Here is a 13342-nt window from a genome sequence, read left to right on the forward strand (position 1 = left end):
CCAAGGAGTCCACGCAGTCGGGGGCCTCAGCCCCTTACACCGAGGCTTCTCCGGTCGCCCCTCCGGGGTTGCTGGCGCTGCTGTGGGGATACTGTGCCCTTTACACAACTATGAGGGTGACCCTGAACCCTATGGCTCCCTGGAGAAGGAGACTGAAAGGGAGGTTCAGGCCAGGAATTGAGAAAGCTGGGGAACGGGGGTGGAGAAACATTTCAGAATGAAAAAAGTCCTGAGATTGTAGACGGGAGTGTACGGTCTATCGTAGGATCTACTCAATGCTTCCCGATAAAAGCGACAATAAAAGGGGGGGAGGGAGCACTTCTCTGCATCAGCTCCCACGCACCCCAACCCGACAAAAACCAAACAAGAATAAAAATAAAAGCACCACTGGCTCTTAGGCGACCATAAACTCCGCGGGTGGGGCGAGAAACAAAAATAAACAAGGACAGGCGGGCAGGAGAGCGCGGGAGGAGGAGGAGGAGGCGGCTCCGCATCCCTAATGAGGGAATGAATGGAGAGGCCCCCTCGGCTGGCGCCCGCCCACCCGGCGGCGGCGGCCAAGTGCCTCTGGGCGCTGCGTTCCTCGCCCGCCGCTCCGCGCGCAGCCGGCTCGGGCCGCTCCTCCAGGCTGAAGCGCGGCGGCGGCGGCGGGGACGGCGGGGACCCAGCCCGGACGCGCGCGCCGGTGGCTCGGGCGCCAGGAGCGGGGGCGCTGCCGCCGCTGGGCCCCGGGCGCGTGGATGCGGCTGGGCCGGGCGGCGCCGCACACCTGAGGCGGGGCGCGGCGCGCGGCGCGGGCGCGGCGCTGTCAGGGCCGCCGAGCCGCGCTGGTCGGGACTAGCCAGGCAGTGATTTGAGGCGCCGGGTTCACCTTCAGCCATGGCCCGGAGAGCCTAGCGGGGTCTGGACACCGCCCCCCGGCTCCTTTTCCCCGCCTCCTATCCCTCGGCGCCGCATCCTGCCGTGCTACTGCTCGCGCCTGGAGCCCTCCCTGGCTCTGGCCCGCGTCGCCCGGCGGCGCCGCCGCGCGGAGCGGCTCCCCCTCCTCTTCCTCCGCGTCCTCTTCCCCCTCTCCCCTGGCGGGGCCGCTTGTTGCACCGCCCCGCGGCCTGCGGGAGCCGCTCGCCCGGGCCGGGCCCCGGCCTTGTGCTCGCCTCTGCACTCCCTCCCTCTCGCCCTCGGGGCCCGCACCCGAGCCCGGCCGGTGAGACCCCGGCCCGACCCCGCCGCCCGCACAAAATGTCGGCCCGGACGCCATTGCCGACGGTGAACGAGCGGGACACGGAGAATGTGAGTAACCGAAGCCTCCCCCGGCAGCGGCGAGGGCAAGACCCTCCTCCCAGCCGCACTTCACCCCCGCTGGGGCTGCTGCACGTCCCCATCCCCCCACCCTAGGCGCGGCCACCCGCGACAGGGTCTCCACCTGGTGCCTGGCGGGACCCTCACCCACTGCTCAGCCCTATTCATTCCAACCCCATTGCGTTGCGTTGCCCTCCACGCTGAGGGTGGGGGCACTGGCGGTGGCGCCCTCTTGCCCAGAGGTGGTCCTCCGGGAGAGGATGGGGTGATGGAGGGCAGGGAGGCAGAAGGCGAAGTCAGAGTGGGCGTCCGGGATTGCTTTCTTTCTACCTCTGCGTTCTGTATCCCCACCCGAGTGGATGTCAGCTTCATGAGAACCCACGAGTGAGCTACCCCTACACCCGTGCCTTTCTGGATCTTTCAGCCTTTTGCATACCCCCCCACCCCCCGCATTGCCCCATGACTTTGCTTTTTGTAACATTGGGTCCACATTTTGGGTCATGGGCACCAAAGAGAGAAGCTCGAGAATGGAAGCAGAGATGTGCGCGTGTGAGTTTGTGCTGTCTGAGACTCTTTGGCAGAGATGAGTAGAAGAATTTTACCGGCAGCTTCTTGTGGACCAGGGGTTACAGCAAAATGTTCAAATGCCGCCTGAAGCCAAGTGCTTTTTTATCCTCTGCCTCTAGTCAGGGGTGATGATTCAGGGCAGGTTTTACTTTAAATATCTCCTTCCTTCTTGGAGGGTCACAAGGTGCATTTCTTTGAAGGAAGGATTTTCTGTGATCAAATTGCCCTCAGGAGTTTTTATCAAGATGCAGATGTACCTGGTGTTTAAACTCCGAGAACTAAAAGAACAAGACAAGACCAGTTGTATTTCCGCCTAATGAAACGTACAGTTGTGTATGTGTGTGTGTGCAAGTTCCTTTGTGGGTAAGGTTTTATATTTTGTTTTTGTTTCATGTTTTACCCCCCTCCCCCACCCCCCATGACCTGGAAATAGGCCCTTAGCAAATTTTCCAGCTAGTTTTAAGGAGCTACTGGGGTACTAAGTTTTGGTCTGTTGTTCGGAGCACTCTGGTAGTCTGCTTAACTCGGTCAGCCCTCCTGCCAGTGACTTCATAGGCTCGGTAAAATAAAATAATGAAGTGCTTTGGCATTCTTAGACAAAAGGGATGGGAGACAAGAGATACAAGCCCGCTTGTGAAGCCTTGGAGGGATGTGTAAACATTATTTAATCTTGGAGAGAAGGGGAGCACAGAAACTTAACCGAATTATATGAAGAGAATAGAAATTCTAGTAAGAAACCATTTTTAGAAGACCCATGAAGATGCTTCAGAGTATGCTTTTGTCCTCTTTAGTGTTGTTCATTTAAAATAGTAAAGGTAGTGTAAGGTTGCCTTTCTCATAAATTATAATGTAATTTGCATCATAAACGTTTTTTAAAATATAATTTCTGCATAATTTGGAGAGATTGAAGGTCAGAGAAAAAGGAAGAATTTGTTTAAAGTTGATTTTAAAGCCAAGTTGATACAGGATTTTTCTAAGAGAGACTCAAAAAAATTCTTGTCATTCACAAGTGTGAATGAAAAATAAGACAGATGATGACCCTTGTTTTATTAACAAAATACTGTGTCTGTTAACCAAGGAGGAGTGTAAAAATGCATTATTTGTATTTTCTTTTGGGTTTTGATGAGTAAAACTCTTCTCTTGTTTGAAGGTGGTGTTTTATGCAGACATGAGATAACATTAAAGAAATACGCGTCAAGGAATAGTACAAAAGCCAGCATGTTTGTAAGACTCCTCCCAAAAGATTTCTAAGCTAAGCAGTTGTAGTGTACAACATTTTGCTGTACCTTCTGAAGACAATTATACTGTGTAAAGTCATTTGCTGTGTTTCTGAATATTATTTCAGAGTCACTTTTATGGTCTCGCCCCTTATTGTGTTGGCTATAACTGAGTCTCCAGATCTTTGCCCACATCCTAATTTTGTTCTAATTGCTGTGGAAAGTGTCCATTGTACTTCAGCTGTTAATCAATAAGTATGCACTGAACTCTGGTTTTTAGCTTTAAGGGAATATAGAATAGTATTTTAGACAAGGCCTCTCCCCTCAAGGAGCTTACAGAAGAGGTAGATGGAATCCTAAACAGTATACCATATAAGGTAGTGTGTACTAAGAACTATATTGGTTTATAAGTGTTCCAGGTGTTTACCAAAGGGCCCACCACTGGTGATGTCTCTCTTTATTCTCCAATTGGTAGTAAATGACAGTATTGATCCTTACCTCTCAGGGATGAAGAATAGTAACACACCTGCTTGTAAGCTAATGTGTTACTGCTAATATGGCAGTCAAAGTGTACATTTGTTTGTAGTCATTTTGATTAAGTGATTGATTTTAAAACATTTGTGAAAATTTTTATATTTATATGACTATTAAAGGCTTCCACGTCTTTTGAAATATCTAAAGATAGCTAAAATCTTATATTCATCTTATAAATTAAAAATCAAGAAATTTGTTTTTTTAAAAAGGCATCTTGATAACATGGATTTTGCGTCCTTGGGAAAATGTACTATCTATTCTTCCCAATATGACTAATGGACACTCAGGATAAATTTAAAAATTCAAAAGTTGAATGTTGTAGCGCTGATTTCTTATATACTGCTACTGTGTATTGTAGAGTGAGAAAGAATTGCTTTGCTTTGAGAACATTCTCTGTGTTCTTTTTCAGGAAGATTTTCTTAGATGAAGGCTTTGTGTGTGGCTTATAATATGGCCTCAGCGAAATACAGCCAACCAACCAATGATTAACTTTTTTGAAGCATTGAACAATTTGTAATAAAATAGGAAAGACATGTTGCACATAATACAATTTACACAAAATGTGTTTGATTTTATGGTGTAAAGAGCAAGTCCAGAACAAAATATGTATTTGAAAGATTTCTCTTTTTTTCTTATGTTAGATTATACGTGGATAATTCCAGCATGAATGTAAATAATATATTAGTATTACTATTATGTGCTTTTAAATGAAATAAAATTTTTTTACTGTTTTAGAAAAACTCAATTACGATAGTCTTAAAAATATTCATTTTATTTGAAAGAGAGATAGCAACAGAGAGACAGGGATAGATCTTGCATCTACTAGTTCATTCCCCACATCTTGCAACAGCCAGGGCTGGGCTAGGCTAAAACCAGGAGCCAGGGACTCAATCTGGGTCTCCATTGTAGGTGGCAGGGACTCAAGTATTTGAGCCATCATCTGCTGCCTCCCAGGGTACACAATAGCAAAGAGCTAGATTGGAAGTGGAGCCAGGACTGAATCCCAGATGCTCTGAAATGGGATCTAGGTGTCTCAAGGAGCCACTTAACCATTAGGCCACATGCCCACCTCATATTATGGTAATTTTTACAGGTCAAAAATGCCCTGACTAGTTTTCTGTGATGAAATTTTGATCAATCTGAAGGAAGCTAATTTGACTGTTTCTTAGGATGTTTGAAAGTTGAATTAGGTTATATTCAAGAACTGTTAAAACTATTGACAGTGAGTCTTTGGGTAGATCTGAAATTCAAGATGGTAGCTTAAGTACTTCATGTGACTAAGTTATCCTTCAGTAGTTTGTCCTCTGGAAGTCACTGTTAATAGCTTGAAAAGGAAAGAAGAGAGCAAGCATTTGTCACTACCCCTGTGTTTATGCAGTACCATGTGCATCCCCCTTAAGTCACAGTACCTGTCACATTGCCTCCTAATTGCTGCCTTTGTCTCTTTTTTTCTTCAAGATTTATTTATTTATTTGAAAGGCAGAATTACAGGGAAGCAGAGAGAATGAGGGGTCTTCCTTCTGCTGGTTCACTCCCCAGATAGCAGCAATGGCTGGAGCTGGGCTGATCCAAAGCCAGGAGCCAGGAGCCAGGAGTTTCTTTTGGATCTCCCACGTGGTACAGGGGCCCAAGGACTTGGGCCATCCTCTAGTGCTTCCTAGGCCATAGCAGAGAGCTAGATTGGAAGTGGAGCAGCTGGGACTCGAACCAGTGACCACATGGAATGCTGGCACTGCAGGCGGTGACTTTACTCACTACATCACAGCGCCGGCCCCTGTCTCGTCTCCTTTGTTCTTTATTGCTGATGCCCAGCATAGTTATTAGTGGTAGTATAAAAGAGATCAATACTGTACTATTCCTCCTTTTCCCCACTTATTATCTAGAAATATTAGGGTCAGTGGTTACGAGTGGATGTAGTATGTTACAACCTGAGAGACTGAAGCATTTGGAAGCAAAGTGTAGTGACCTGCCAGAGGTTATAATGCATCTCTGATTCTTGTCTACTCATGCTGTTGTTTCTCGGAAGTGGCTTTTTTTTTTTTTTTTTTTTTTTTTGTCTCAGAGGTTTTAGAAGAAGATATGAAATAATGTAAGTTATGAGGACTAGGGTATCCCGTCTTTATCTCTACTTCTGGATCTTGATTATTTCTACTGTGTGGAGTGTCCAGCTCTTTCCCCTTTTTGTCAAACTTACAAGTGCTGCTTTGTAAATTGGCTCATGGTTTTAACAAAACTCCTGAACTGATGGCAGCCAACATTGCTGTCTGTTGTAGCTGAACACTGGTGTGTGTAAAAGTCTATGCTAATAGTGTCCAGTGTGGATGTGCAGGGCAGTCCATTTGGAGAAGAAATTGCTGGTGTCAATGACTTCATTTCTGACTTACATGCTTGTATTGTCTTTTTTTTAAAAGCTCCTGTAATGTAAAAATAACCAAATAACTGACTTTTTATTTTTTTATAACGTACTTTTTTTCTTTATTTTTAAAGATTTATTTATTTGAACATCAGAGTTACAGAGAGAAAAGGAGAGGTGGAGAGAAGGAGAGAGGTCTTCCATCCCTTGGTTCACTCCCCAATTGGCCGCAACAACCGGAGCTGTGCCAATCTGAAGCCAGGAGCCAGGAGCTTCCTTGGGGTCTCCCACGTGGGTGCAGAGACCCAAGGACTTGGGCCATCTCCCACTGCTTTCCCAGGCCATAGCAGAGAGCTGGATTGGAAGTGGAACGGCTGGGACTTGAACCAGTGCCCATATTGGATGCCGGCACTGCAGGTGGCGGCTTTACCTGGTATGCTAAAGTGCCGGCCCCAGCCAAATAACTTTTAAATTATTAGTCTCTTTTCCTCTGCCGGCGCCGCGGCTCAACAAGCTAATCCTCCACCTTGAGGCGCCGACACACCGGGTTCTAGTCCCGGTCGGGGCGCCAGATTCTGTCCCTGTTGCCCCTCTTCCAGGCCAGCTCTCTGCTGTGGCCAGGGAGTGCAGTGGAGGATGGCCCAAGTGCTTGGGCCCTGCACCCCATGGGAGACCAGGATAAGTTTCTGGCTCCTGCCTTCGGATCAGCGCGGTGCACCAGCCGCAGCGCGCAGGCCGCGGCAGCCATTAGAGGATGAACCAACGGCAAAGGAAGACCTTTCTCTCTGTCTCTCTCTCTCTCTCTCTCACTGTCCACTCTGCCTGTCCAAAAAAAAAAAAATTAGTCTCTTTTCCTATATGAGACTGTAGGGGACATTTTCTCTCTCTCTCTCTCTCTCTCTCTTTTATTTTTTTAATAATTAAACTTATTTGAAATGCACACACACATACACACACACACTACAGAGGAAGAGGGAGAGATCGTCCATTTGCTTGTTTACTTCCCAGATGCCTGTGTTGTGACCAGATGCCTGTGTTGTGACTGGGCCAGGCCACAATCAGGGTGGGGCCTAGAACTCAATCCAACTCTCCCCTTTGGGTAGCAGGGACCCAGCAACTTGAACTATCACCTGCTGCCTCAGCGGGTGTACAGTAGTGGGAAGCTGGATCAGAAGTGAAGTTGGGGCCGGCGCCGCGGCTCACTAGGCTAATCTTCCGCCTGCGGCACCAGCACACCGGGTTCTAGTCCCGGTCGGGGCACCGGATTCTTTCCCAGTTGCCCCTCTTCCAGGCCAGCTCTCTGCTGTGGCCAAGGAGTGCAGTGGAGGATGGCCCAAGTGCTTGGGCCCTGCACCCCATGGGAGACCAGGAGAAGCACCTGGCTCCTGCCTTCGGATCAGCACGGTGCGCCGGCTGCAGCACACTGGCCACAGTGGCCATTGGGGGGTGAACTACTGGCAAAAGGAAGACCTTTCTCTCTGTCTCTCTCTCTCACTGTCCACTCTGCCTGTCAAAAAAAAAAAAAAAAAAAAAAAAAAAGAAGAAGAAGTGAAGTTGGGGCCAGCGCTGTGGTATAGTGGGCTAAGCCTCCACCTGCGGCACTGGCATCACTAATGGGCACTGGTTCGAGCCCTGGCTGCTCAACTTCTGATCCAGCTCTCTGCTATGGCCTGGGAAGGCAGGAGAAGATGGCCCAAGTCCTTGGGCCTCCTGCTCCTGGCTTTGGATTGACTTAGTTCCAGCCATTGCAGCCATTTGGGGTTGAAGACTTCTCTCTCCCTCTGCCTCTCCCTCTCTAAGTGCCCTTCAGATAAATAAATGAATAAATAAATCTTTAAAAAATCATTTATAAATCCAGATACACTGATATGGGAGGTGGGCATCCCTAGCAGCGACTTAACTGTTCCACCAAATGCTTGCCCCTTTTCCACTTTTCTGGATGAATATCTTTAGAACTTTCTTAGTGAAGGATTTTCAATCATAATTTTTCCTTATAAAATCTTAAAACAGGGCCAGCAATGTGGTGTAGTGGGTAAAGCTGCTGCCTTCAGTGCCAACATCCCATATGGGCGCCAGTTCAAGTCCTGGCTTCTCCACTTCCAATCCAGCTCTCTGTTATGACCTGGGAAAGCAGAAGATGGCCCAAGTCTTTTGACCCCTGCACCTGTGTGGAAGACCCAAAGAGGCTCCTGGCTCCTGGCTTTTGATCAGCCCAGCTCCAGCCATTGCAGCCATTTGGGATGGAAAATGTCTGTCTGTCTGTCTCTCTTTAAATTTGCCTTTCAAATAAATAAATCTTTAAAAAAAATCTTAAAACACATTTTACCCTTATTATTGAATGATATCTTTGCCCAGATTATAACCCTAGGTTGACAGTTTTATTTATTTCACTCCCCAGAAGATAATGTTCTGTAGTCTACTGATAACCATTGATTCTATTCAAAAGTCATCTGTTAATTGATAGATGATCTTTTCATCTGCTTTTGTCAGGTTCTTCTTTTGGGTATAATTTCACTACAGTACATTTAGGTATGTTTTTCTTTTCATTGAAGCAAGAGGAAGCATCCAGTTTATGGTGAAGCTTGAGTGGAAGAAATGTGAAATCATTGAGACTTTACAAAAAGTTTATGGGGACAATGCCTCAAAGAAATCAGCAGTTTATAAATGGATAACTCATATTAACAAGGGAAGAGATTATGTTGAGGATGAAGCCCACAAGCAGATCATCTACATCATTTGCTAGAAAAAAATTAGTCTTGTTTGAGCGTTAATTGAAGAGGACTAGCAGCCGAAACAATAGCCAGCACCACTGACATATCCATTGGTGCAGCCTACACAATTCTGACTGAAAAATTAAAGTCTGGGAAACTTTCTGCTTGATGAGTACCAAAACTGTTGGATAGATCAGTTCCAGATAAGAGTAGAGTTTTCAAAGGAAATTTGAGACAAGTGGGATCAAGATCCAGAAGCATTCTCTAAGAACTGAAGCGGGAAATGAAACATTGGCTTTACCAGTATGATGCTGAGCATAAAACATAATCAAAGCACTGGCTACCAAGAGGTGGAAGTAGTCCAGTCAAAAGCAAAACAACTGGTCAAGAGCAAAGGTCATGGTAATAGTTTTTAGGAAACTATCTTTTAAGCAGTATTTTATAGTTTCCAAGACACAAGTCTTTTGCTTCCATGGTTAAATTTACTCCGAAGTATTTTATGCATTTTTTTTTTAATTTGACAGACAGTGAGAGAGAGAGACAGAGAGAAAGGTCTTCCTTCCGTTGGTTTACCCCCCAAATGGCCGCCACAGCTGGCTCTGCACCGATTCGAAGCCAGGAGCCAGATGCTTCCTCCTGGTCTCCCATGCAGGTGCAGGCGCCCAAGCACTTGGGCCATCCTCCACTGCCTTCCCAGGCCACAGCAGAGAGCTGGACTGGAAGAGGAGCAACCGGGACCAGAACCGGCACCCATATGGGTTGCCGGCACTGCAGGCAGAGGATTAACCAAGTGAGCCATGGCGCCAGCCCCTGCTTTTTGATGCAGTTGTAAAAGGCCTTTATTTTCTTAATTTCCTTTTCAGATAGTTTCCTATTATATAGAGCTATACAACTGATTGTTGTGTGTTGATTCTTCAACTTTGCTGAATTTGTTGGTTAGTTTTGTCAGTTCTTTTGAGTGTGTAACCTTTCCAATTTTCTACATATGAGATTATCTCAGTTTTAAGCAGATTATTTTATTTATTCCTTTCTGATCTTTTTATTTCTTTTTCTTGTCTAATTACTCTGGCTAGGACCTCAGTACTATTATTATGTTGGCTAGAAATGACAAGATTGGGCAAACTTGCCTCGTTCCCAATCTTAGAGAAAAACTTTGTTTTCTATTGTTGGATATGATATTAGCTACATTTTTAAAAAAGATTTATTTTACTTATTTTAAGGATAGTGGGTAGAGGAGAGAGAGAGATTGATTTATTGATTGTTTTTCTTTCATCCATTTGTTCATTCCTCAAATGGTCGTAATGGCCAGGGCTAGAGCCCTGAAGCCAGACTGAAGCCAGGAGCCAGGAGCTTCTTCCAGGTCTCCTATGTGGGTGCAGGGCCCAAGGACTTAGGCCATCTTCCACTGCTCTCCCAGGCATGTTAGTAGGGTACTGGATCAGAGGTGGAACATCCAGGACTTGAACCAGCACCCATACTGGATGCTGGCATTGCAGGCTTTGGCTTTATCCACTCTGCCATAACGCTGGCCCCAGCTACGGGTTTTAATATATGGTCTCTAGTATGAAGTAATTTCCTTTATTACTGTTTTGTTGAGTGTTTTATTGTGAAAGGGTGTTGAATTTTGTCAAATACTTTTACTACGTCTTCTGATGATCATGTGATTTGTATCTTCCTTCTGTTAATGCCGTATATTACATTAACTAATGTTGGTATGGTAAACTCTCCTTGGATCTCAAGAATAATCTCACACGATTATGGTGTATATGCTCTTTTAAATTTCCTATTCAGTTTGGTTTGGTTTGTAGTTTTCTTTCTTTTCATTCATTCTTTCTGTATATTTTTTTCACTTATGTTCATTAGGATTATTGGTCTATAGTTTTGTTTTAGGTAATGCTGTTTCATAAATTTCATAAAATAAGTTAGGAAATGTTCCCTTTTAAATTTTTAGAAGAGTTTGAACAAGATTAATGGTAATTCTTTAAATATTTGTGGATTCTTCAGTAAAGTCATTTGCTCCAAAGGCCCAAGAACCAGGACTCTGATGTCTGAAAGCCAGAGAAGATGGATGTCCCAGCTCCAGAAGAGAGAATTCACCCTTCTTCTGCCTTTTTGTTCTTTTTGGACTGCCAGTGAATTGAACGATGTTTGCCAAATTGAAGAGTATATATTGTTTGTTCAGTCTGTTGAAACCTAGAAAGGATGCTTTATCAGGTATCCAAGTATCCCTTAGCCCATCCAGGTTGACATATAGGTTATTTGATTTTAGTAATCATTTGTTTCTTCTATGTCATGTACTTTATTGGCATATAATTATTCATGATGGTTTCTTATAATCCTTTTCATTTCTGTGGAATTAGTTGTAATGTCTGATTTTATTTGCTTGAGTCTCTTTTTTCTTTTTTTTTAAGATTTATTTATTTATTTGAAAGTCAGAGTTACACATAGAGAGAGAGAGGAAAGGCAGAGAGAGAGAAGTCTTCCATCCGATAGTTCACTCCCAAGATGGCCACAGTGGCCAGAGCTGCGCCTGTCCGAAGCCAGGAGCTTCTTGCGGGTTTCCCATGTGGGTGCGGGGTCCCAAGGACTTGGGCCATCTTCTACTGCTTTCCCAGGCCATAGCAGAGAGCTGGGTCGGAAGAGGAGCAGCCAGGACTGTTCGAGCCCATATGGGACGCCAGCGCTTCAGGTCAGAGTGTTAACCCACTGCTCCACAGCGCTGGCCCCCTCTGTTTTTTTCTTAGTCAGCTAAAGGTTTATCAGTTTTGTGGATTTTTGAAAAGCCAATTCATAATTTCATTGATTTTTTTTCTGTTTTTCTATTTCATTTAGTTTTACTCTAATCTTTATTATTTCTTCCCTTTTGCTAATGTTGGATTTAGTTTGCTCTTCTTTTTCTAATCCTTGTGGTATAGATTTAGGTTGTTTACTTGAAATCTTTCCTTTTTTTCTATGTAGACGTTTTTTAATGAAGTCACCATAAACTTCCTTTTTTGTATTACTTTTGCTGTGTCTCATAAGTTTTGGTATGTTGTGTTTTTGTTTTCATTTATCTTAAGATTATTTTCTAATTTCCCCTTTGATGTCTTCTTTGACCCACTGGTTGTTCAAGAATGTGTTGTTTAATTTCCACATATTTGTGGATTTTCCAGTTTTGTATCTGTCATTAATTTTCAGTTTCATTCCATTGTGGTCAGTAAAGACACTTGGTATGATTTCAATCTTAACTTTGTTAAGATTTGTTATGTGACATGTTATCTATCCTGGAGAATGTTCCATGTATGCTTGAGAAGAATGCATATTGTATGACTATTGAGTAGAATGTTCTATATATGTCTGTTAGGTCTGCTTGGGTTATAGTGTTGCTAAAGTTCTCTATTTCCTTGTTGATTTTATTTGTTTGTTTTTTGGTCTAGAGTTCTATCCGTTATTCAGTGGATAGGATATTGGTATATACTTTTCAAAAATATTTGTTTATTTAAAAGTTATAGAGAGGGAGAGACAGAGAAATCTTTAATCAACTGGTTCACTCCCTGGATAACCGCAATGGCCTTGGCCAAAGCCAGGAGCTCCATTTGTATCTCCCACTTGGGTGGAAGGGGCGCAAATTCCTGGGTCATCTTCCACTGCTTTTCCTAGGCAATTAGCAAGAAGTTGGATGGGAAATGCAGCAGCTGGGACTGGGACTGGCATCCATATCTGAAGCCAGTGTTGCAAGCAGTGGCTTTACCTGCTATGCCACAATAACGGCCCCAGATATTGGTATATTCAGTCATTATTGTGTTTCTGTCTGTTTCTGCCTTTAGCTATGTCAAAGTTCGATACCTATATTTAGTTCTAATGTTGGGTGCATATATATTTATAATTGTTACACCTTCCTCTTGAATTGACTCTTTCATCTTATGTCATGTCTTTCTTTGTCTCTTGTGTGGCAGTTTCTGACTTAAAGTCAATTTTATCTGATACAGGTATGGCCATCCCTGCTCATTTGGTTACTCTTTTCATGGAAGATCTTTTCCCATCCTTTTACTTTCAGCCTGTATATGTATTTAAATCTAGAAAGAGTGTCTTACAGATAGCATGTAGTTGGATTTTGTTTTCTTTTTTCTTTCTTTTTTTTTTTTTTTTTTTTTTTTGGACAGGCAGAGTGGACAGTGAGAGAGAGAGAGAAAGGTCTTCTTTTGCCGTTGGTTCACCCTCCAATGGCTGCCGTGGCCGGTGCGCTGCAGCCAGCACACCGCGCTGATCCGATGGCAGGAGCCAGGTACTTCTCCTGGTCTCCCATGGGGTGCAGGGCCCAAGCACTTGGGCCATCCTCCACTGCACTCCCTGGCCACAGCAGAGAGCTGGCCTGGAAGAGGGGCAACCAGGACAGAATCCGGCGCCCTGCCCGGGACTAGAACCCCATGTGCCAGCGCCACAAGGCGGAGGATTAGCCTAGTGAGCTGCGGCGCCGGCCGGATTTTGTTTTCTTGATCTATTCAGTCATTCAGTCTTTTGATCAGACATTTAATGCATTTAGGTTTAATCTAATTAGTGATAGGGGAGAACTTATCGCCATTTTGGTAATTGTTTTTTGTCTTTCTTGCACCTCTTTTGTCCCTCTTGTGCTCACTTCTAATATGTTCATTGATTTTTTTTTTTTTTTGTCGTGACATCTA

General features: G+C 44.7%; 1 protein-coding gene across 6 annotated transcripts in view; it reads left to right on the forward strand.

The window, feature by feature from the left end:
• The first annotated feature begins 847 nt into the window (after positions 1-847).
• Positions 848-13342, forward strand: part of MARK1 (microtubule affinity regulating kinase 1) — a 160198-nt gene continuing 147703 nt past the window's right edge. For 4 of the 6 annotated variants that reach the window (XM_008268408.4, XM_051820590.3, XM_051820589.3 and 1 more), the window contains exon 1: positions 848-1290. In XM_008268408.4, coding sequence (XP_008266630.1) covers positions 1240-1290 — 51 coding nt within the window. In that variant the 5' untranslated portion in view covers positions 848-1239. Of the gene's footprint in view, positions 1291-1794; positions 2230-13342 lie in introns of those variants that run through there. The other 2 variants (XM_089312218.1, XM_089312219.1) reach the window with 2 other exon arrangements.

Source organism: Oryctolagus cuniculus, chromosome 13, assembly GCF_051225735.1.
Source record: "Oryctolagus cuniculus isolate XC-2025 breed Fujian yellow rabbit chromosome 13, ASM5122573v1, whole genome shotgun sequence".
Classification (NCBI taxonomy): domain Eukaryota; kingdom Metazoa; phylum Chordata; class Mammalia; order Lagomorpha; family Leporidae; genus Oryctolagus; species Oryctolagus cuniculus.